Source organism: Bolinopsis microptera, chromosome 5 (genome assembly GCF_026151205.1).
Source record: "Bolinopsis microptera isolate Bmic1 chromosome 5, MBARI_Bmic_1.0, whole genome shotgun sequence".
In the NCBI taxonomy this organism is placed as follows: domain Eukaryota; kingdom Metazoa; phylum Ctenophora; class Tentaculata; order Lobata; family Bolinopsidae; genus Bolinopsis; species Bolinopsis microptera.
This window is the reverse complement of record NC_087076.1, coordinates 15,735,854-15,760,307: the sequence shown is the minus strand read 5'-3', so window position 1 is coordinate 15,760,307 and position 24,454 is coordinate 15,735,854. Positions and strand designations below refer to the sequence as shown.

Here is a 24,454-nt window from a genome sequence, read left to right as displayed (position 1 = left end):
TTTGTTTATGGAACTCAACAGTACTGACTGGGAAAGTTGTATGATGTTATCGCTTTGTTTTTCTTGAAATTGTTGTTTTCTTTGTTGTACCCTTTTGTTTGAGAAGTTCAATCGATACTCAGTGCAGACCATGAGTGAACATTATCAACCTGTAGATTTATTGGCGGCCGCTATTGTTTTCTGCTTGCTCATTGTTATTGTTAAATTATTGCAGATCAAAAGAGACTTGAGGAATTGAGGGACAGCAGTCTTACACCATACTTTTATGGACGACATTCCTATGTATGTGACATTCTTTGTATACCAACTTTGAGAAGAGTAGTCTTGCATTGATCAAAACTTTGTTAGCGCTAGTTAGTTCTCCTCAATGATGTTTAGATGTTGTTAATTTTATATGAGACGAGTGCTGCCTTAATCCTTAATGCCACTAGGTTAAACTTATTTATTTACCTTATTTACTTACCACCGCTTTCCTCTGATGATATAATACAGCTTTAATTGTTCTCCTCATATTCGCTTATATTCACATTATTTGGATCTTAGATCTACCTATTGATTAATTGGCTGCTTCCCGCTAACTGCTTACTGATTATGGATTGGTTTTTAAAACACCCGGCATGCCACCGCTAGGATACAAGGATACAAGGATACAAGGATACAAAAGTGATAATTATTTTATTGAATTCACAATAGTTATAATTCTGAAATAATTTAAGGTTACACAATTCTAGTTATTTACAGATGTGTAGGGATAAAATAGAAATGTTTAATATAATACTATTTTTGAGGTCCTATAGCATTATGCATTGGCCAGTATTTGAGTGGAAATCTGGGCTCTTATAGTAGGCTGTAAAATTTTCGTTCACAGAGAGAATTGAATGGATTGCTCTTGCTGTGGCAGTAAATTTTGTAGGGTCTAGTGTTTTATCGGATAGCAAACCGGCTAGGTCAGTAATATTTTTGGGATGGAAGTTAAATTTTTCTCTAACTGAGGAGTAGAGTAAACAGTCAGTTAGAACATGAATTTCGTCCTCAATAGGCTTAAGCCCCTTGCTGAAAAAGCAAAAAGTGCACCATCGATGTTCTCTTGGTACCAGGGGGGTTTCGTAACGGCCCCTCTCAATGTAAAAATTGTGGCAGCTAATACGAAACCTTGTTAAGCTTTTCCGAGCATCGGGGATCTTAACCACTCCTAAGTATGTTTCTGGTTCAAAATCATGTTTAATTTGATTGTAGAATTCTAATTTAGGTGAGGATGCCTTGGCAGATTTCCAGGTATCCACAAATTCTTCCCTCATGTTGTGACTGATTTGGGTAGAGAGCTTGGATTTTGAAGAGGATGAGTGGGGGAAGTTATATTTGGTGAGAAGATTAGAGATGTTGGTGTACCAAGGAAGGCCCAGCATAATCTGCTCGTGAAATGCAGCGGAGAGAAGTTCATTTTCAGTGCTTTCAAGGCGAGTATAGAAATCTATTGCAAGTTTGCAGGCTTCAAAGAAGAGGGGGTGGCGCCCACTTTCGCCCCAGCAGCCTATATTTGATGCTTTTGAATGGACAGACAAGGACCACTTGATAAACTTAAGGTGGAATCTTTCATAGTGGTCTTGTGAGATGTACCTGAGAGTATGCTGGGGGTTGGCTTTGCTATCTGCTTTGGAGAGGTATCTCATGGTTTTTCAGTGAGGACATAAGATTTGGCAGCCATAGAGCAGTATCGGTTTTATTAGAGAGTCAAATAGAAAGTTTAGAGAACGGTGAGAGAGGGCATCTTTGACGATATTGCCTTTGAGGCCATAGAGAGCACGGAGAGCCTTGGCCCTCAGTTCAGTATTTGCTGCTGTGAAAGATCCATTTCTGTAGTATTATCTCAACCTAGCAGTTTTACACATAGCCATTGTATCAAAATTACACCAGCGTAATCATTTGGAAACCCCCCTCCCCCCCCCCCCCCCCCCCCCCCCCAGAACATCAGCTAATGGACAAACATTAGTTTGACAAATTTCTGAAATGCAAAAACGATAGTCTTCTGCATAGAACACGTACACCCTCCTAGATCCTGAGGATTAATCCCATCAACAGCAATCGCATTTCTTTATACTGGGAGGCGCTCAGCCTATCATGTATCATTCCGCTGAATCTCTATTCGGTTTATGTTTATGTTTAACTTTATGAACATTATAGCCTGGGGTCCCCAGGTAATCGCATTTCTTGATAATACTTTCATTGTTGTGAAGTTTTTTATGGGACGAGTGCTCCAATAACATTAAAGTCAGATTGTTTCAGAATTTAAGATGCAATACATTAAAAGTCACATGAAGTTGATATACCCGTTTTACAGTCGACCTTAAAAAGTTTAAATAGCTAGGCTAATATTACACAGTTCTTTGGAAAACTGCGTTATAAAAGACAAATGATATACTTGTCTTTGTCGGTAAATGTTTTCAATGATTTGGCCTTCTGTTTCTCTAATTTTTCAAGGTGCTTCAATTTAGCATGACAATAACTTGATGGCTTGTGATGTTGGTTAAATCGATAAGATTTTAATGGCGTGGCCGTGGCAGCCGCTGCAACAAAGAGCATATCAACAGGCTCCAAGACCCATCCACACAGCCACACTGGAAGATATCCCTGAATCTCATGAATGTATTTCAACTTTGAGGTGAGTTAACACACCTACTCCTAGCTTTATGGTATCTTGTTCACTTTTAGTTTTAAAACAACATTTTCACAACAACACCAACATCGAATGCGGAAGGTATGATCATTTTCATTTCACTAGCTCAGATTTCAGTTCATAAAGTTGCTGAAAGGTTGAGCGTTTGCCAGGCTGTTGTGCCAGTTCTGCAAAGTTGGGAAATGTTTCAGGAACTCTGGCTGGGCCGTTAAGTGAGTCCTCAGCTCCGCAAACAAAGAAAAATCCGCATAGCTCAGCTGAAATTTGAATTATCATTATGGGAGTACTTTTGTAATTGTTACTGTTAGTTTTAAATCATCGTCACTATATATCTAGAACTAGGGTACACGTTGTCATACGTTGTATGACCCGCCGTGGGGGTCACCACGTGATACAAGGTACACGTACTCAAGTTCGACACGCACTCTAGTTCTACACGTACTGTAGTTCGACAAAACCTAGGTTCGACTCTGTCGAAATAAAGTGCGCTACCTGAACTCAACTTCTAGTGTTCGACGCGTACTAAAGTTCGACAAGAGAACTTAGACTGTCAAACTAGAGTTTTGAAATCTCCGATCTCAACCAACGATCCTTTACGAGCTTGAAATTTATTCGTTTGTTTTCCACTTGTCCCATGCTGTTCAATTGTGTGTGAATGTTATCTCGATCTATAATCCATATCTATGAACATTTAATTGACTCCATACTCAATTGTTAGTTAGCAGAATTGTAGACTTAGCGGAGAGATAAAAGACAAACGTGGTAACTCGTACTCCGTTTTATAGATCTAGCTTGTAGAGTACGCTATATTAATATAAATATCACATACCACACTTTATATTATCACAAACGACTAGTAACCGAGTACCGATCTAGAGATTTGGCTGCTGAACCGGAAACAGTCGGATATCAATCCATTTTCCTGTTACCTATACCAGAACCGAGTGGCAAACAGGAGAATTAAAACCACTGAAAGGTTCTGGAATTTCTAACCGCTGGTAAATCTAGTTGCTAGATGTCAGAAAATTGTTTTATCTGTCATTGAACCCTGTAATTTATAATTCTATGATGAGGACCTGGCAATAGCCGTTGGATCACAAGCCGAAACTATTTGTCGAACTAGAGTACGCTACCTGGACTCTAGTTCGACACGTACCGAATTTCGACAGGGGTATATATCTGGCGAACTTAAGTTGTCGAACTATAGTGCGTGTCGACTGTCGAACTAGAGTACGTGAATCTAGATTACTTCACATACATTGCTTCCCACCAGGAACTCTGCTCCATCTAGACTGTTCTCTAGATGTCGACTAAATCCAATCAAGTAATCCTTTGCTTTTTTAATCTTTCTGAGCTGGCGATGGTTTTCCAGCAGATGGTTACCAAGAATCAGATTACCAGGTGTGTTCTCCTCTTCCTTCAAGTCGAATGGGTTCTTTCTTTCACCGCTCATTGGATCCAGTCCGTGCCGTCGTCTTTGTCTCCGTACTGGTCCAAACCCTCCTGACTGATAAACAGATAACCAATTATATAGATCTTTCAAACACTAAGAACTGACAAGCAATGATAGCGGACCAGGAATGATAATACCCTACCTCGTCATCAACAAGGTGCCTCATGCCCCTCCCCCTCCTCATCCCCCTGCCTCCACGTCGGGGAGGTCTCCCCAGCCCCCTAACTCCTCTCATCAGACCTCTCATCTCCTGGCCAGGCTCTTCGTCTGTTGGATTCGGGATCATCGGTTTAGGACACCTTCTGAAATCCTCCACTGCTTTTAACAGCATGTCTGCTTCTAATACCTGGACAAATATTTGTCAAGGTAACTCTCGTGGATAAAACAAAACGATAAGTATGACTATGAGGAAGGCGAAGAAAGTAAACGTTTAACAAAAAGACAGCTCAAGCTCAACCTCAATGGGGTCAGTAGGACAGAAGCCAGCTAGCTGAGCCACATAACGAAGGATAGGCTCCACCCCTGAATACAGCTGTAAATCCACCTCCAGAGCTGGCAACTCTCCAAATGGTACGGAACTTTTCATTTCGTCTTCTTTGTCGTGACTGTGGGACGTAGGTGGTGACTGATTGATTAAATCATTAATCGCTTTAAGGAAATAATACAGAATACCAACGAATATTACGATTGAATAATCCCGTACAACTTCAAAACAAATATGATTCCGTCGCACTGAATTTAAGAATATTCCTGTACAATTTATTGTTCAAAGTAACTGTGTTACAATAACATAAGGTCATCTCAGTAACATGATCGATTTAAAGCTAAAGTGACCTGTGACCTACTTTACCACATTCAAACTCAAGCTGGATATCTTGGCCATCAACTGGACCGCATTTGCATCTTTGTTTCCTGTTAACACGTGTAAGGTACTGCTAGACTCGGCCATTCCTACGCGGAATCACTATGCAGATGGAAATGTTTAGTGTATGCATGCAGGAGTTTTTGATGGGTAAAAACTTGTTTTCCAACCGTAGAAATAACTAGATACTGTTCACATATGACGTCTGCAAGATTTTGAAAATTTGCTTCCCTCAGCGAGCTTAATCCTGGCCATTACAAAAATTTTATCAGCGTCCGTACTTAGGCCAACTTTGATATGCAAACGATCCTTATAAAGACATAGCAAAGAAACTGTCATGTTTCATGATGTCGATAGTCAGCCAAATGAGCTGTAACACTCCATAACATCTGTTATCAGAACAACACAAAAGCTTTTGATCGCTAACTCCTGGCAGAGTTCCAACTTATCGGAGACAGAACAACAAGCTCAAATCTTACGTCATATCGAGAGAAACTACTAAAATACCAAACATTGGGGAGGGGAGGCCAGCAAGTTTCTCATTATTAGCAGACTTATCATATAATGTACCCACGCAGGGTGTGGGGGATGTGTAAACTTAGTCCAGGTGTTGCTGTTGTTACAGCCACAGTACTACATTACAATTAACGAGTCTCTTTTTATCGCTCTCATCTTCTCGTTTCAACTGTCTTAGTACTAGAGGGGCTGTAAACGATTATATGACAACTTGTACGCTTCTTGCTCAACTTCTTGATCCGTTCAGTACGATAGATATTTGAAGATCCTCGTCAGTTTCCACCTTCAAATACGACTGATTCATCAATATCACGACTAAAAGGACAATGAAGTTATCATGATAAGCGAATCCAAACACAAGGAAACTGTTTGTGAAGATCAGACTGAGGAGTGTTCTTACACAATCTGTATTGGATGTGGAGATGTAGTTAGTGGGGAGGATGTTGTTAACTTCCCGAGGTTTTGCTCTATTCTCTACCCTTGTCAACTGCTCAGGTTAGCTCTTTTGTCAGTGAAAATGAATTCAGCGCATTGTGCCGTGATTTGTGTACGTTATTTGATCTCACTCTTGAACTTGAAGCACACCAAGCACTTAGGTCTTTGTTAATTATCAAAACTGCAGGTGTCACTTTAGAGCCTGCAGGTGCATGTAACCGAAATTGAGCGATACTTTCGAGTTTTGACTTTTTCTATTCCTGATTGATGAGTCATTTCCTAACGCCCAAATTGAAATAACCACCGGCCACACGTAATTGTAGCGATAACATTATCTCTCAATGACGTAATTAGACCCGACAGTACGGGCACAAAACATTAACAAGACCAACCCCCAGCTCTGCTTGGATTACAGATTATTATACGGGCACGTCACTACAATCCTGAGCTGTTCAACACAATTCGACTAGAGGGATCATTACGTCATTATCTCCTGCAAAGTTATTATCAGGCTAACCATTTACCTCTGCAAAGTTATTACCATGGTTAACGTGCAGACGGTTGTTGCTCCAGGAACCAGGCCTGTAATGTTTGCGCTCCAATGAGGCTGCGTAGTTGTCGAGAGAGAGATTAGTCCAACCTGCATCTCTACCCGGCTGGACAGTAACAGCAGGGTACAATCACGCTGTGCCGTCCTCAGTCCTGTTAGAAACTCATAAGACTTGTAAAACATTTGTATATTTAAATATCATATTGTTTACCCTTGACTCATTTCTTGTTGTTAACTGCCGCGTTTATCGTGATAAACTGTAGATTTGATGGTTTCATTTCCGTTTCTGTTTAGTTCATGCAGTTTGTTTACAGTACTCTTAGATTTGGTGTCTTCGTCAATGATCAAAGCCAGATTACCCTTAAAATGACATATTCATATTTATTTTGATACATTTCCAAACAAAATGTAATGATCAGCATGCAAATTTTAAATCAGGTGGCATTGGGAGGCACGTCCGGTTTTGATATTACTGGTAGATCATCCTCCCTGAAATTTGATGCCACTTAACGTATATCCAAGAATCATAACGTCGCCAAGTAGAAACATCAGCCTACATATTAGCTAATAGCTGGAGCCATAATATGATCATATGATACATCCGACTACTGGTGTTGCATCTTACATCGTTAGGAACGATCATGTCAATATTAGTGTCCGCGTTACTTCTGTTAATAATTGCGATTTAATATCTCAAAATTTTGTTGCAATGTTTCAAGGTATACAACGTTTGCTCGTAATTTCTTAATACATACTTGTAAAAATGCGAATGTTCTCTGCAGTTGTCACCGATATATAAAAGCCAGCACGTAAAGATCAGAAATGGTGTGGCATTTGTTCTGTTTGTACATTTTCAAGCCTTATATAGTCCTTGTGGTGGTTTCACCTCTACTTCTGAGAGATTTTGAAGAGATTTTGAAGGTCCATGCCATGACGATTTGGTATGCAGTATGCACCCAATATGGCATGCTTTACTGCACAGTGCATGTTTTACTACTATATCATCAGCCTCACGGACAATGCAGAACATCCTCTATTGTATTTGGGGCTGCAGATTCGGAGAGATCATTGTCTACTCCTTACCAATAATTGCTTCATTATAATTTCCGTGCGGGTGATTGTTAACAAGAGATCTACATTCGTTACAGAGCTGCTGCATCACAATTATATGGGATCTGCATTTCTACTTGTACCGCTTCCCTGAGATACGGCGATATTGAAAAATTCCCCTATTATATAATATGTATATTGTTAGATTATAATTACATACATGGTGGAGTAATAACTAAAGTCTAGTTGCTTTAACAAACTTTTCTTTTATCATCCCTCCTTTCTCTAATTATTATTCTCAAGTTGTTATACATTAGTTACCAGGTAAGCTTTCGAACTTAGGTTAGTGGTATATTTACTGTGTTACAAGAATAGGTCGGGGATAGTTCGGTTGAGAGGATATCAGAGCATACCCACTACCCAGCATGTGGTACAGTGCCACTTAAAAATAGGGGTGCAGCGTGACGTCACACCACCACGCCGCGCGCACGTGTTTCAAAATGCAGACGTTCTACGCCAGTTCTTGTGATTTTCTGATCATATTACTATCAAGTATCAGTTCCGTAGTTCGTATAAATAGAACCCACAACTTTCCGGTTATCTCCTAAATTGGTGTAGAATGTATAATGTAGATGATGTTAACTTAAGAATTTGTTTTATCATCTATGTAAATGTACCGCTATCACTTCTATAATCTTATCACTTGACATTCCTGTCTCCCACGAGTTCCTGCTTTATCACTATCACAGCTTCAACGATCAATTCCATTTTACCATCGACTGTTTGCTTGAAGTTGACAATTAATCACTAGTCCACTTTCCTTTGACCACTGAGATGTCTTCACTTGTCAGAAAAATGTGAGTATTTTCCTAATCCTCATTAGAGCTGTAGATCTCAATATTTACACAACTAATATTTACTTAACACCTAATTTGTACAAAAGGTGTGCAACTTTCCACCAATAAGTCACACAATACACACCACACGCTATAGTAAGAAGTCAGCTGCTAGGCCTCATTAAATTTGTTTATTTAATCCAGAGGAGAACACTCCAGCTATATTCCACTTCCTTAACTTTACTCTCCCACACTTTACTCTCCCACACTTAATGCTTTTGTTTGCTTCATTTGTTCTCCTAAATAGTAAATCTCCCCTTATATTATTACTCAGCGTTGATTCCATTCTCGTATAACTCGATACTGTTAATCGTAACGTTTATTTATTGTTAAGATACTTTTTAATTTCCAGATTGTATCTTCAATCTTGCGGTTCATTATGGCATCTCATTTTAGTGAGCTAGGTTACATAGGATATTTGCGGCTTTTCGTTGAATATATACTGATCTCTACAGTGTTATGAAAATGATTATCTTCTCATGAAATTAGCAGAGCTATTCCGACTGTTCATCTCACTCTCATAGCTCCCCCAGTGGCCAGTCCCCCCCCCCCCCCCCCCCCCTATCCCCCCTCTCTTACTCTGTCCTGTTAACTAGCTCTAGTGTTTACAAGTAGCGAGAGCTATGTGTAGAGAGGTAAATAGAGTACTGGATGTAGAAATGATCCAGGTGGTTAATAACATGTAAACCAATACGCACACATGGAATAATGACACTATATAGGGGGCATCTCGAGAGCCAAATCTCCTCATTTATTCCCCCCTTGTATTTTGTATTGTATTTGGTATATATACCACTGGGCATGTTGTTCATTTTCTATCTGAACAGTTCCTGTACCACAATCGAAAAGTGAGGTCCAGCTTTAGTTTATCTGTACACTTGTAAAGTTGAATAGCATTAAGTTAACTGTTACGTTTAGTGGGGTACACACTCGATGTGGAACTAGTGTTCTAGAACATTACATCATCGTCGTATGATGCGACCTCATGAGCTGCTGGGGTGGTTGTAAATACTGTGTGATGATATTGCAGTGTGTCATTTCTTGCTCTGTTTCGTCTTTTCTTGTTTCGTGAGATTTAGTTTGACTCTTCACTTGTGTTGATGGTCACTTTTGCACTTTTCTTCTCTTGTTAATACACGTTTAATTTCATTCATTTTTTCATGATTTCTGTTAGTTAACCGCTCGCTTTTTATAATCAGTATATCAGTTACTCCCATTACTCGATTACCGTAACTTTAAAAACCGGGAGGCTCCTGTCTGAGACAACGTCGATTTGTGAAATTTATAACGACATTCTTAAAATACAATACGTGAATATATTTTTGGAGACTTTATCTAAATAGAATTTTAGAATCACTAGCGACGTAGGTTTACAAAATGTAGTCACATCAGGCCTGTTACAAATATCACTCAGTCTGTACGTTTATAATTATATGCAAACAACGAATAATAATTATTAAAAACTTTCGATATGTTCATATCTGGCCCTCTTTAACTGATTATCCGGGCCTTCCCGGCTCAGACTGATCTGAGTTCTCAAGCTGTTGCCACACAATATGTGGTAAGTTGCCCACCCTGGCTGTAACCCCACCAAAGTGTCTGATCCCCTCACCGGGCGGCGTTCTCAACTGTCCTACTTTCCCTGCTGCCGTCTGAAATCTAGACCTCAGGGTCTCCCTGAAGCTCGGTACTGTTAGAGTGTATACAAAGAAGTTAGCCATAATGTTGAGGTTCAGCAGAAACTGAGTGGTTCTCCATGTTGAGATATTGTAGTGAACTGAGAGGGTGAGACTAGTGGTTCCCACCAGGAGGTTAGGACACCAGGATATGATGAAGACAGCAGTGGTCATGATGACTGTTACAACCCCCTGCCACCTCAGTGAGGACCTCTGTCGCATTGCTGTCTTCCTGGCTTCAAACAGCAGCAGAGCTGAGGACAGAGCCAGGATTATGAAGACAACAGCTAGAGACACTAACATGGAGATGTGGGCTGACTTCTGGAGCCATCCTGGGGCTCGAGTTAAAGACAAGTCAAAGTTACAAGAGTAGGAGACGTAGCTGAAGAAGATGGTATCGGAGTCGGTGTAGAAGATGTGGATAACGTGAACTGGGGAGACGACATTGAGGACCCAAACCATCCCACACACCACATGGGCCCTCTTCCTCGACCAGGTCCCTGTTTTCAGGGGGAACTTTACAATGATTAGTTTACTGAGAGTAAGAACACAAGTCAGAGCTCCCGTCATGGGGAAGCACAACCAGTCTACTGTTTCCTGGAGATGACAGAGGGACTGTCCGAACACCCAGTCATCAGCTATGAGGGAGATAATAGTTGGGATAACGTGGAATGTGGTGAGGAGGAGGTCACATACCGCTAAATGCTGGATCACCACCACGATTACCCGGTGCAGTTTGATTGCTTTCCATTTTATGGTGGCGATCAGGATGGTCGTGTCTCCCAGGAGGGATGAGAGAGCCACGATAATGTTGTATAAAGTCCAGAAATACCGCTCGTCTCTACTTCGTATCCGCTCAGTGTAGTAGTTGTTAACTTTGTTGTGAAATGTTGTGTAGTTGTGCTGCATTGTTTCTCTCTCTGACCTGATATCTACATCTCTGGGAGAGAGTTGTTGTTTTTGTTACATGAGATCAGTGCGTGATGCAATAAATGTTTATATTGCTCAGTTTAAAAATGATAATTCTGTTGTAAGTTGTAGCAGTATGTGGAATGTTTATAGCTCAGTTTAAAACCAACAATTAGAAATAGGCGTAACTTTAAAACGAGCTCTCACGTGTTCACTAAACTCAAATCATCAAAAGTAAAAGTCTTAAACAAATATCAAGTCATCATCTTCTTTAGATCGGATAAGATTTTCCAGTAGGATTGTTGTGAATAGGGATTGGTTATGAATAGGACTTTTTTTATAGGACTGCTTACGAAAGTGTACTGAAGTTACGAAAAAGAACACTGGATTTGTCAAAACTTCTAAGAACGCCGTATTTACTGACACTGAAAAGTATCAGAAAATTCTTCATTATAGACAAAGTCGGGAGTTTTCGGCTCGAGTTTACAGAGACTAATAAAAGTGATTAGAGAAGCAGTATCTACCTTTATACAGAATGAAACCTTTGAAGAAGCAGTCTAACGATCCCATACCTAAATGGTAGGAATTATACAGTCTAGAAACACAGGATACTACCACAGGATACCAAGCTGACGACTCGTACTATAACAAAGTTTGTGTTATGGTGAGATGTTTTAACAGTAATTATATTGATGAGCACTGTGATGTCAATAATTGAGGTTGGTTGGACCGCAAGGTGCTGGGATAATCGTTAATTCGTCCCGCGGGATCCTTAACAAACATACCCTGACAAGTCACGGGGGAAACGTAAATATACGCTGACAAACACATGGAGCCAGTCGCTCTTCTATTTCGCTCTTTGCCAAAGGAGTGATTTACCACAAAATTAACATCGGCAAGTTTCTAAATTTACAATGCTTTGTCAAGGTTTATTATTGTCAGTATATTCGGGGCTCTGGTTGACAATAGAGCGTGACGATTCCTCCCCAAACGGACTTCCCTGGGGGTCTATCCTGAAGCTCTTGCTAGGCTGTCACATAACACTTTCCAACCGAACACTCCTTTTCTAACGAAGTGATTGTTTTTGTCAAGGAGCAATTAAGGTGTCATGTGAGAGCCGTTTTCTTATTCCAACCAATAGCGCTTAATAAAGTAATGACCTTTAAGCTGGAGGGAAACTTCCGCAAGTTGGGGAAACTGGACGGTTGCCAGTGTGAAGTGAAATGGAATTTCCAAGTCGAAAGGTTAACCAGAACTAAAATCAGAACCTAGAAACTCAGTCATATTAAAAACGTTACAAACGCTATCGTATAATGAAACAATGTGAAAAGTACACGTGACTATACGCATAGTAAAAGAACACTGAAACCTCATGAGTTCCCCCATAGAAAGGGTGTTTTTGCTACCTCAACAGTTCTCTGTATCTTAATATAGGGGCGTTTCGGGGGCTTTTGACCTACCTCTAATTGTTGCTCTCCTAGAACCCTCACGACCCAAAACAGTTTAAAACCTGAAGTTCACGGCCGAGTTTTGCGTAATAATAACTGTGTTAAAAGACAGATACAAATGAAAGTAACCATTACCGTTGACGAGGAAGAAATATTACGCACTTGTTAATAATTGTTTGGGTGATAAGGCTATAGTATTACATTATACCGACGGAAATTCCGGGAAATTGACAACTGCATGTTGTGTACGTTTTAAATTTAATATAGGGGTTTATTAATTGAATTTCTGTGCTGTGATCGGACCCTTTATTTGAAACCCGGAAAAATCAGAAGACTTAGTTCTCACTTCTCAATCATGGAATATATTCACAATTCTCCATAATTTTATTCAACAACTCAATGATATAATATCTGTTATACATTTACAATAAAAACGGCACAATAAACACACGGAAGTCAGAACACATGAACCTTCATGAAGGCTGTTACTATGATTAGGTGAGTCAATAAAAGTGAAGTGAGAAAGTAAGTTAGCAGAGGTTGATGCGTTAAGGTCGACATATTTATCCCGAACTATAAAAACCATGCCGCTTTGATGTTTTTAAGCTTTTTCAGACTATTGCATGGCTTATTTTGACTAAATCTTGTTTAGCAGTTCGCACGTTTGACTACCGTAAATGAATCATGGTTAATGGAAATGCGGATATCTCTGTCGACCTACTACTGTTTTTTATATTTTATATTTAGTTTTATTAAGATACGCACCGTTACATGGGACATTAAGCTCATGAAACGATTTAAATCATACGGAGAAAAAGTAGAAACATAATGTGATTAAAGGTACTTAATACTAAAAACTGAGAAACACGTACATATTCAATTTTATAGTGGTAAAATAAGTGAAAATCAAACATGAACAATCTTAATTTAAGAACCTGCCAAATCACAGTGGTACCACTACTCATGCTATCACCAATACATTAGATAAAATAGCGGAAGTGGCCTTATGAAATAGATTACTTAAGTAGGCTCATAAATGACGTGGATTGTGGAATGACATGATGAAATCCCGATTCCAAATTGTGACGGAGCTACAAATGTCGTTGAAATCCAAGGGTGGGGTATGAACTTATCAGGGCTGATAACAAAGCTATTGAATTATTAAGGTAACAGCATACTATCTGCTGTTCAAGTCAAGGTTGCTAGCTGGTTACTAGGTTACTAGCTGGTTACTAGGGTACCTGAGCTAAGAGCTTATGTTAGACAACTGGCTGCTTAATTTACACTGACCTATTATTCAATATTCTTGGTTTATAAAGGTTTTAATACATTCAATACTACTAATATATTCGGCAAACTGCGGGCCTTTTATCAGGATTACGAGTGGTCGAGGGACCTATTTGCCAGGCTTTTTGTTTGGAGAATACCGACCAAGGAATGATTTGTTATCGTTTTAAGATGCTATTACCCTCTAATAAGTCTAATTTTATAAATAAAGCAGGTATAAGCTTATAAATTATAAAAACCTTTGCATAGCCAAACCAATGCAGATCGAAAACAATGCAGTGCACATCTACTGCAAAATTCGCACAAAAGTTAAACCCACATTTTATGTCCAAAATTGAAGCGCGATAGGGTGTTACATATTTGGTAGTCTAGACCTTAACTTTATTTGAAGTTGATCTATAGTTGGTATAGAGACATGTGCAGTGGTGCGTGTTATTGAAGACCATGTTCCCTAATCCTTTATGTCACTCTTATCAAACGCTAACTGATTCTTTCTACAAGTTCCTCCTAAGTGCATGCATGTTTTCAGTCCGTTGAGCTCCTTCAGGAAAATAAATAAATTATTGTAAGTTATTAGTAAGTCTAGAAGAAGGCGTTGAAACTATTGAAACTACTATTTGTAAAAGTCGCATTTTTGATAATTTGGCAGCCTTCTAATTCTATACCCCGCTGTCTCCAGTATAAGATTGTGAATTGTAAAGTGCAACTGATTGATGCAAATGACAGATTCTGATTATTCTTTAAACTATCAAGTAATTTCAACAGACTTGTCCCGAAAGTAACCACTGACTGAACAACCACATTTTATAATAATACAGCAGCGCTAAAGAGAAATTATTTAACTTAATGGCAAATTTTGATTTCGGAATTTAGAAACAAAAAGAATGTAACAGCTATTAAAAATGTTACTCGTTAATATTAATATCACACCTCATTAAAACGTTTGAACTTTCTGGAAACGTAAAATATTACAGGAACTATTTAACATGGCCTAATAAAAACTTTGACAATGCAGGACAGCAAGATACTATGCCATCATAGTTGTTGAGTGCCAATGGATCTACCAAAAAAATATGGCCTAAAAACTATCGAGATTTTGCAATATTTCAGTCCAGTACACTGTGTGGTCACTTCTTAACCGTAAAAATACGAACCTTTGCAGTTCACACAGCACAGTGTGCACTTTTTATACCATAGTGAATGTTCCTATTTCAGTTGGAAATATTAAGTTCATAACAATTCTAAGCATGACAAACTATTATACGTAAAATCATACAAATCAAAAACTTACGCCTGTTACAATATAAAAATGTTCCCAGAACCGCTAGATTCGGGCAGTAGGCTAAGTAGATGTCCAGCATTTTCTTTATCCCTCCATGAACACCAAAGGGGGTTTGGTTAGTTAGTGAAACTTGAATAACAATATGCAATCAACATATTTTAAGGAAATAATTATCTCCTCAAGATCACAACCCATGTTCCAGTCCAGATAACACTATCTCCTCCAATCTTGTAAACAATTCCTCTCAAACGATTATTTTGTCTCGCCGACTGCTGCCCTATTCAAGCAGGCTCTCTTTTCTCATGCTGTATAAAACGTCACCACACTTTGCAGCTTACAATCATTTTTATTTACTCAATAATAATGAGCTTATCAACTCAATAACACTTATAAGCTCACTTCTCTCTGCTCCAATTACCAGCCAGCTTGTCGGCCTATTAACGAACATCAGATCACGTGACCACCAGACCACCGCACTGTTTCACTTTGTCAGGCTACAATAAGACTGCAGCTATCATATGATATATTAGCCTACCTTCGTTTACCATACCCAACTTCTACCTAGACGATACCAGTTAGCAGTGGTTATTGGTCGCCCTGAACTGTGACGTCACCAAGCTCATAAATCCTACTATTATTGCCCTTCCTCCAGATCATTTAATGGCTGCTCTAAATATGGCGATGTAGTATATTGTAGCTTGAGAAGCAACACAGCAAGCGACGACCGGTGCGTATGCGTGATTCGGTGCACTGTTCTTCACTTTGCTTGTCTCGCACTGCTAAGTGCGTATTCAGAGCGAACTGTATCATATAATCTGCTTTCGTTTTGTAATTGTATATCACGTTTTGTTTAGTGTGTGTATCTGGTTTACTTGAGAATTTAGTGTTGAAGGTGAGACACAACATGACGTTTAAGAAGATCTCCTTTAGGAACTCCTTCAGGAATTACAGGTATGGTGTTGCTAGGGTTACCTGTTACCATGACAACGGGTTTTTGTTTGTGTTGTGAATCTTTCTGGTTTTGTTTAGGTCAACTTCAGCCCCTCTCAATAGGCCTGAACATCAGCCGTAAAGTATCGCTGTGCAGTTTGGTACAACGGGGATTTTAGGATAACTTTTAGAAAATATCTTACACCGATTCAACATGAGTTCACAGGAAATCAGTGTTTTACTGCATTATGAATTGTCCCTTTTTGCCGAAGCCAAGAGGGTACGGCCCTTTATAAGCATGGAAGAAAGTGCCACAAACTCAGGACATCTCTGTATTCCCAGCCACATGTACTATTAGTAGATACTGGACTGTGATTTTATAGACATTAAACAATTACTGGTATTTAGAAGGATGCTATTATAGTCTCGTATTGCTGTCTAATACTGTCCTCCTTTGATTTATGTGTAATGAGATGAAAGAGAGTATTTATATCCCGCTCATGCCGAGCATGAATATTAAAAATTATAAATTACCTATTTTAGATCAGCTCTCCTTACTAAATATTCAATTTTTCGAGTGAGAACTTCTGTGACTAAATGGATCCACGTTGAATTCAAAACAAATGTAACTGAAGGCATCATACAACATAGTAATTATATATAATCATCAACTTTGAATAATGACATATAATTGTATAGATTTATTGAACCTAATCAACGATTAACGACTAACGGTCTATATTTACGAATGTTCATGGAACTTCACTACGAAGGAGTTTTACTGTCAACAACCTTAAAGTAACACAAAAAGCAACAGGAAATGCCGTTCTATACCACCATTTCTGAAGAAATAAACCATTTCCGAAGAATTAACCTATTTGTATGAGGATACTGAGCTCAAACTCTGAGTCATTAAAGTAAGTTTCGCCCACTTTCCTATGACACTCGTGGCTTGATCATCTACTTGACTTACTTGACTTAAGGCGGGTAGTATTCCCGAGATCCATTAACAACAGTTCTTCACAGCTTTCTGTCCTTCATCAGTCTAGTTATCTCATCTACTGACTTCAGCCCAGTATCTGCTGTTAGGTTATCTAATATCTAGTAGTGTTAAGTAAGGTCGCCCCCTGTTAGTGTGCCCATGACTCGGCTTCCAGAGGATCAGTTTGTTCAGTGTCAGCTCCGGATGTCGGTGATCCTGACCTGCAAGTCTGAGCCTTCGTTGGGTTATCTTGGAGCTGACTTTGGGAAGATCACCGTACAGGCTGTGGTTGCTGACATGGGCTCGATATTGATTGATTCTTAACATTCGCATATAGCAACCATCAACCATCTTCTCTAGCTTTTCGTCATAGTCCAAGTCTCGGAACTGTACAGAAGCACCGACTCGACTAGTGCTGTAAACACTCTGATCTTGATAGACTTCCTAAGCTTAGAATTCCAAATTTTTTTGACGTTTGGCATGCTCCCCATGCTCTTCCTTTCCTAACCCTGATATCACTCTCACTGTCTCTGATTCTAGAACCCAGGTAGGTGAAGTCTTCCACATGCTCTATTGTGCTGTTACCCAAGGACTTGATGGTATCAGGGTTCTCGATGTTCTGAGTAATGAATTTGGTTTTCCCTTCATTCATTCTAAGTCCCACTGTAGCAGCAACCCTTTCTACCTCTTGCATCAGCGTCTCTGCCTCCTTTACAGTATCTGCTATCAGAGCAATGTCATCCGCAAAACCAGTGTCCGATATCCGATATCTTCTCCGCCTTAGTCATCTAATCATTTACAATTAACTTGCTCTCTGACTTACATCTTGCTTGCCGCTTTTCTGAAAATCATTTCTCTAACAACATCAAGCTCTTTAAAAAGATATCGCCATACAGTTCTGTCATACTCAAAACATATTACTATAAGTTTCCTAGTGTGTATACTACATCTTGATTTTCAACCCTTTTGACCCAATAGGTTCCTATGACAATGTTAATGCTACAAGTACATGTATGTCCCAAAAAGCAATTTCAATTTGAAGAAACTCACAGTATATAATACTAACTATGTTTCTATGCATAGTTTAGCACGCACTTATCTTCAAAGTAGTCTTGTAATTGCAAGTTAATTTATGAGAGTTAATAATAATTCGTGTAATTCGAGCAGGAGAAGAGAGCTAGAAGACGAGTCCTAATACAAACATTCAATTGAATAAATGTACAAATAACTGCAAACCTCTGGAGTAGAGCTATCCAGACGTAAAGGATGCCTTTTAAAGAACGAAGATTTGATTTATGCAATTATGTATAGTTGTGAGGAGTTCTAATGATATGAGAGAATGATCACAGTGATGAGCAGAGATATGTAGATAGAGTAGAGTCCTCTAGTAACATTGAGTGAGAGAGTCACTAAATCAAGAACTCGATAGAGACTCAGTATACTGAGATGAGGTCATTAGATAGATGAGTATTGTTGAGAGAGAGCAAGAGAGTAAGTGAAGACAAGAACATGAGCCTCCTGCAAGGACGTATCTGTAAACTCGTGGAACAGAATTGAAGGTTTAACGATGTGTTGTCATGAGATGTGATAGATAAATGAGCTATTGTATTCAGAGAAGATAATACATTTCAGTACATGTATAAGATGGTCTCTATACAAAATCACTCAACACACTAGCAGTGACTAGACGTCGTGTAATTGATACAGACAGAGGTAGAGGCAGCTAAGGAGAGAGAGAGAGAGAGAGAGAGAGAGAGAGAGAGAGAGAGAGAGAGAGAGAGAGAGAGAGAGAGAGAGAGAGAGAGAGAGAGAGAGAGAGAGAGAGAGAGAGAGAGAGAGAGAGAGAGAGAGAGAGAGAGAGAGAGAGAGAGAGAGAGAGAGAGAGAGAGAGAGAGAGAGAGAGAGAGAGAGAGAGAGAGAGAGAGAGAGAGAGAGAGAGAGAGAGAGAGAGAGAGAGAGAGAGAGAGAGAGAGAGAGACGCTCCGTACATAACATTCACTTGAATAATATTCACATAATATACACAGCAACACACTCCGGAGACGAGCTTCCTCATGACCGTAAAATGCTTGTTAAAACACACGATTGTTTTGTGAATTATCGTATTCATTTGTCGAGAGTTCTGACTGATTCGGCATGAGTCCAAGTGATGGTCCGTGATTATGTGGACTCCACAGTGAGCTCCTCATAGTAACATTACTAGTGACTCACTATAACTCAGTACTCACTAGTGAGCGTCCTATTAATAGACTGTGTTTCGTCTGGTAAGACAAGACTTACTAATGAACAATGAACATTGGTCCTCCTCAGACGTTCTGTAACTCGTGATACAGCACAGTGAATTGGTTTAACAGCTGTTCGTTTCCATGTGATGTGATAGATAATATGCTCTTTATATTTCAAAACGTATACATTTCATATGTTTATACATGGTCTCTATATTTCAAAATCACCTCCAACCAGTCAGTGACTAACGTCGTGTATATTACTACAACAATAGGGCAGCTATATGTCGTAGCTTTATATTTAGAAAGTTCCAGTAGTAGTTCCAGTAGAGGTACACTTATAGTGGGAAATGTACTGACAGACCGGGATGTGGTGACTAGTGAGTGGGGGATATTTCCTATGTTTGGCAAGCAGCTAGCATGTAAAGTGTTTATGTAGGAGCAGCAGCCCCGGAGCTCTGAGAACTCACTTCTCAAGCAGAGCTCTTCTTTCTTCTTCGCGCTCTCTGCTCTGCTACCGCTCTTTGTTCTCTTGTGTAGTGTACTAGTCAGGTGTTGTGTGGGAAGTGTTGTTATTTGTTTGTTGATGTTACACTGTGGTCTAGTAGTTGTTGTTTAGGAAAATCAGTTATTTCTTGTGGTTGGAGCGTCATTTCGATGAGTAATGATTTTGAGTACTAGAGTTTATCGTACTGGTCAGTGGTCATGTACCATTTTCTCGAATGTTTTAATTTTTTAATGATTAATTTTAATCTGGTAGGAATGCAACTCAGTTAGATGTAATCCTAATCTGAACTGTCGAGTATGTGTGAGGAAATATGTAATGATGTCAACATTTTTCTTTGATAACAGTCATTATCAGCAATTCATTAGGGTTACTAAACAATGGAGTGAAATATTCGAGGAATTTTCAATTTAAAAACCTCGCCACATATTTGGTCATATTATGAGTCATTGCGATCGTCGAAATTTCCGGCATTTTTTCACAATTTCCTGTTCAGAAACTTAAGACACTCAGGATTACATTAGAAGTGTAACTAAACAGTAAAATATCAGGCTGCTTGAATCGTATCACTTGATATTGATACTATTATGATTACTGACATGGAACCCTCAGGGCTATCAATTACAAAACAACACAGCACCAGGCAGATACCAGCCTAAATACGTTACAATCTATAATTAGTACCTACTTACATAAACCGTGGATAATATGTAATCCATACTGTACATATCATGCCCCAACCTAATATGATTTGACGTTAACATGGTTATAAAGATCACACACATGGAGTGAGAGACTCTCCAAATATGGCGAGTATTACAGCCGGGGTAGGGCGTGACGTCACGACTTAAAGGTGATTGATCTGGGCTGGATCAGCCTCTCTCTCTCCCTCTCTCTCTCTCTATGGCTGACGGTGTTTTACTGTTACCTTGTCAAGCCTCGTTTCCTGTATTTGTCATAGCTGTGACGTGCGAGCTGTAACTGTGTAAATCCTGTCCTAGTCGAACCTTTTTAATTGTGTTATTCTTAAGTTGATTTCCCACCAATATTTCTTACGCTTTTTGTGATTTTATTTTTGTTGTCCAACTACCAGTTCAAATTCGTGATTTGCTGCCAAACGGAACTGTTAATATTTTTATTTTCCGGGGAATAAGGAAATACTGAATAGTAGCAAGCAGTTGCACAATTTCTTATCAAGTTGTTATCGGGTATGAACTCTGTCATAATCGATTTTAGATTAAGTTTCACATAGGTCATAGACTGCCACATTTCTAATGAACATTATTCATAAGATACTGAAGATGCACCACATTTAACCGTAATATTAATGAATTGCATTTAATCTTCCGTTTGGATGAAATTAGGATATCTCATTTTAATTTAAACGAAATTATCCGCAAACCGTATATATTTGCGGTTTATTTTTATTGAGTACTGGCCATGTATATCGTATTACATATGGTTAAATCCGCGGTTCACATAAGTACACTTCACATAGGTACCTGGTACACCCTCGTGCACTGTGCAGTATCTTTAGTACTGTATTCTTAGCTCTTTACATTTCCCTAAATTTTTCCCTTCGGAGTTCATTTTGATATCTTGATGTTCCAGATAATTTCGTGAGTAAATATGATGAATTCTTCTGTTTGTTGTTATAATCCAACGTTGCATAATGTGTGTAACGTTATGCTGCGTTTTAGATCACAACCAAGTATAACTCGCGAACATAATAAAAAGCACATGGGGGCCCCAATGATACTTAACATGGCTTTGTTGATTCGGTTCGCTACGTAAATCAAGCATGAAAATGAATAATATATCTATTGTGCTCTCACAAAGATGCAACATACTGCTTCCAAACATGGTGTAATCATTATCAGCACCACAAGAACCTGACAGGCTCGCAGTTCTGAGGTGCAGGAATGATCCCTTCTCCGGGTTCCTTCTGACAAGTAACCTGGAGCTTGCAAGAAATCTGCGACATGGCATTATAAATGACAAATATCAAATGAAAACCTCCTTCAATGAAATGATAACGCGGGTTATGCGATATCGAACCATCTGGTTAAATCTATATGCATGGTTGCTAATTGATATGCCACTTCTGAATGCGTCGTTTGACAATGAGTAAGAGACATAATATTCATTAATATCTGTCAATTGCTCATGGGGGAAGTTGAAATATCTCTTGTAATACCCAAACCCAAGTTTGATAATGAATGCTGTGTATCATCAAACTTCCAATTTGTCTCTGTGACTGTAGTTGCAAGATTAATTAAATGATCGAGTTATATAAGAGCCTCGCCTATAGCGTGGTTAACTCTGCTGCCCACCTTACAGAAAACGCATTAAGTTACCGAAATAAATCTTATAAAGTCCCCCAAATCGGATTAAATGACATAAAATATGGTGGATATTCGTTCTAACATGATCGAGCGAAATATTTTGCTCTGTAAAATGTAAATTGAAAGTAGTGTTTACTCTTTCGTGATTCTTGATTATGTTTGTTTCTGTGTGAATTAATTTCCTGTGTAATTATTTCTGTTTCAACTGACTCCGTATTGGAGCCTTGTTGGTTGATAGTTTTAATTTTCAAGTACCAAGTTAGACCTAATTTATATTATTACTAATAAGCTAATAACGGGGCAGCCGGATCCAATACCTGTATTTTGATAATACTCCGGCCACTCGGTGGTATAACTAAAAAGTTAGCGGCCACGGAATTAAGTCTGTATTTATTGGGCTGTATCAAATATCTCATGTTGATTCTATTTTGCTAAAAATGTGGCACTTTTCTACTTAAATTAAGTTTATCCTAATTGAATCAGACGAATTATCACCTTCTAACCAAAATGTAGCTCCCCTAAAAAACTCACTATCGGTTAATTGGGATCGCAGGGATATCACTAATTGTCTCCCTTCTCGTATTACTGATACCCAATTAACATGTACTAACAGTGAACTAGCTCTCCATGTAAACACATATCACTGCTATCATCCAGACCTAGGAAGTATCCGTCCACTACCCCCTAATTCCTTTTAAAAACATAGTAAACCCCTCATTACTACCCCTCCCTGGCACGACGCCAACAGTTAATATTCAGGTCATTGTGTGATCCCGGCTGCTCTCAGTGAGAGAGAGTGTGTGCGGCTGTTCAGTGAGGTCCAGCCACCTGCTGCTGCCCGGGCCTCTATATTACACTAGCTCTCTGTTATATAGTGAACATTTATATTATCTTACTCTGTCTTCGTTCATTATTACATGTCCTTTTTCTCTTGGGGAGGTGTTTTATTTTTTGCGTATCAATTTCCATGTTTTCGTATGTGTGTTGATTTTTATTTTGATCATTGGTATGATCCACGTGCGGGGTCCTCGGTGGATTATATTTCAGAGTGAATATGATTACATTAGATTGAACAAACGCATTGTTTTATATAGGAGATCTGGTGATTAATTAAGTGTGATTCTCGGCCCTGTGCTACTTTTACAAAAACATTTCCCAATCATTGCACAACTTACTTCAATCACAAATTACAGATTCTCTTGTGGGGTTTACCCACTTGCTAATTCATGCAATATCCAATATTGCAATGAATCAATTCAATATTGCAATATTGCAATGAATAAATTCTTACTATTTATTCAAGTGGCGCCTTTCGGGTGCTACTCCTACCCTTCCTATTTACTAATAACATATGTTTGATCAGGAAGGAATTCAGTAAGGAGTTTACAAAGAACCCGGAAGTCATTGTTCACGCTTCATCGACCTCCCGACTATTTGAGATGCTCAACAGCAAAACCTCAAAAAAGGACAGAAAAATAGGGCTTGGGGTGAGTTAACTTTTTTTAACTTTTTGTCAAAATTTGTTTACCATATGTTATTGTTTATTTCCATTTGTGGTAATTATTTGCTGATAAAATTCCAAAATAAAGTGTGCAGTAATTGTTTGGTTCTCTGAAAATATCTACCCCCGTTGATTTTAGTCGAAAACATTTTGATTTTGAGGTCATAAGTATACGCTAGATCCAGGAAAACAGTTGTAACCTACTTGGTAATCCCTTTAGATAACATACAAGTTCTCATCATTATCAGTTGTTTTTTCTCTTAAACCGTATCCGACAAGTTTCCTCATCTTATCGATTATTTCCTTCTGTAAAATCAAATCTCATGCTGGTAGTATTGTTCAAAAGTGGATTGTCATCACAAGCCTTTACTGTTATCTATCAAAAATCGCGCTGTCTTTGAGGGAACTCTGTGAATATTATATCCTAGCTCGAAGCTCAAATTTATCAAAAGACCTAAAGTTTAGAAAGCCGCTATAGCATTGTGGAACCTTTGATGGGGGATAACCTTACTTAAATATCAGGTAGCCGACTAAGTGATTTCACCTTTGACCATGGTCCTCTAATTGGAATATTAATGGCCTCTAATTCCCATGTCTCATTGTAAAAATCGAAATTTCATCTTCATTTCCCACTCAGAAATCGGAGGTAAAATAATGGAAGTCATATTTCTTACTACATTTGGGACCAGATCTCATGCATATAACATATAACACGTACATTAGCACCTTGTACCGCTCAAGCTGGTCGTGTTGATTGGGTGAATGGGTGCCCTCAGCCTTATTAATATCACTTAGGTGAAACATTTGACAGCCAATCAGGTGTCAGCTCTATCCCGGATCCTGATTACATGTTCTGATCAAGTTGACGCTCCTTTTGTTATGGCGTGTAGTAAGATTGGGAGGGTATTAGACATATTACATATTACCC

The 24,454-nt window shown here is 38.9% G+C and overlaps 2 protein-coding genes across 4 annotated transcripts in view; one reads left to right on the top strand and one right to left on the bottom strand.

Moving 5' to 3' along the window:
- Window positions 1-2,281: 2,281 nt before the first annotated feature.
- Window positions 2,282-5,518, bottom strand: LOC134815644 (uncharacterized). The gene is made up of 4 exons (XM_063824199.1): window positions 4,585-5,518; window positions 4,270-4,473; window positions 3,933-4,181; window positions 2,282-2,931 (listed from the first exon to the last, which is right to left on the bottom strand). Exons 1-4 carry the CDS (start codon window positions 4,711-4,713, stop codon window positions 2,788-2,790), a joined length of 726 nt encoding a protein of 241 aa, XP_063680269.1. The 5' UTR covers window positions 4,714-5,518; the 3' UTR covers window positions 2,282-2,787.
- The window catches only part of LOC134815643 (uncharacterized), a 29,976-nt gene continuing 8,007 nt past the window's right edge, over window positions 2,486-24,454 (top strand). Inside the window, exons 1-2 of one of the 3 annotated variants that reach the window (XM_063824196.1) lie at window positions 2,486-2,659; window positions 23,389-23,512. In XM_063824196.1, the coding sequence (XP_063680266.1) occupies window positions 2,544-2,659; window positions 23,389-23,512 (240 nt within the window). In that variant the 5' untranslated portion in view covers window positions 2,486-2,543. Of the gene's footprint in view, window positions 2,660-8,311; window positions 8,398-15,777; window positions 15,990-23,388; window positions 23,513-24,454 lie in introns of those variants that run through there. The other 2 variants (XM_063824198.1, XM_063824197.1) reach the window with 2 other exon arrangements.

What these genes read in the sequence shown, in the direction of transcription:
- LOC134815644 (XM_063824199.1), bottom strand. Translation starts at nt 4,713, where the DNA reads ATGAAAAGTTCCGTACCATTTGGAGAGTTGCCAGCTCTGGAGGTGGAT. An exon ending in GTCCTACTGACCCCATTGAG is followed by an intron (nt 4,474 to 4,584) that starts GTTGAGCTTGAG and finishes ATATTTGTCCAG; the next exon opens with GTATTAGAAGCAGACATGCT. An exon ending in AGTTCCTGGTGGGAAGCAAT is followed by an intron (nt 2,932 to 3,932) that starts GTATGTGAAGTA and finishes TTCAAATTTCAG; the next exon opens with CTGAGCTATGCGGATTTTTC.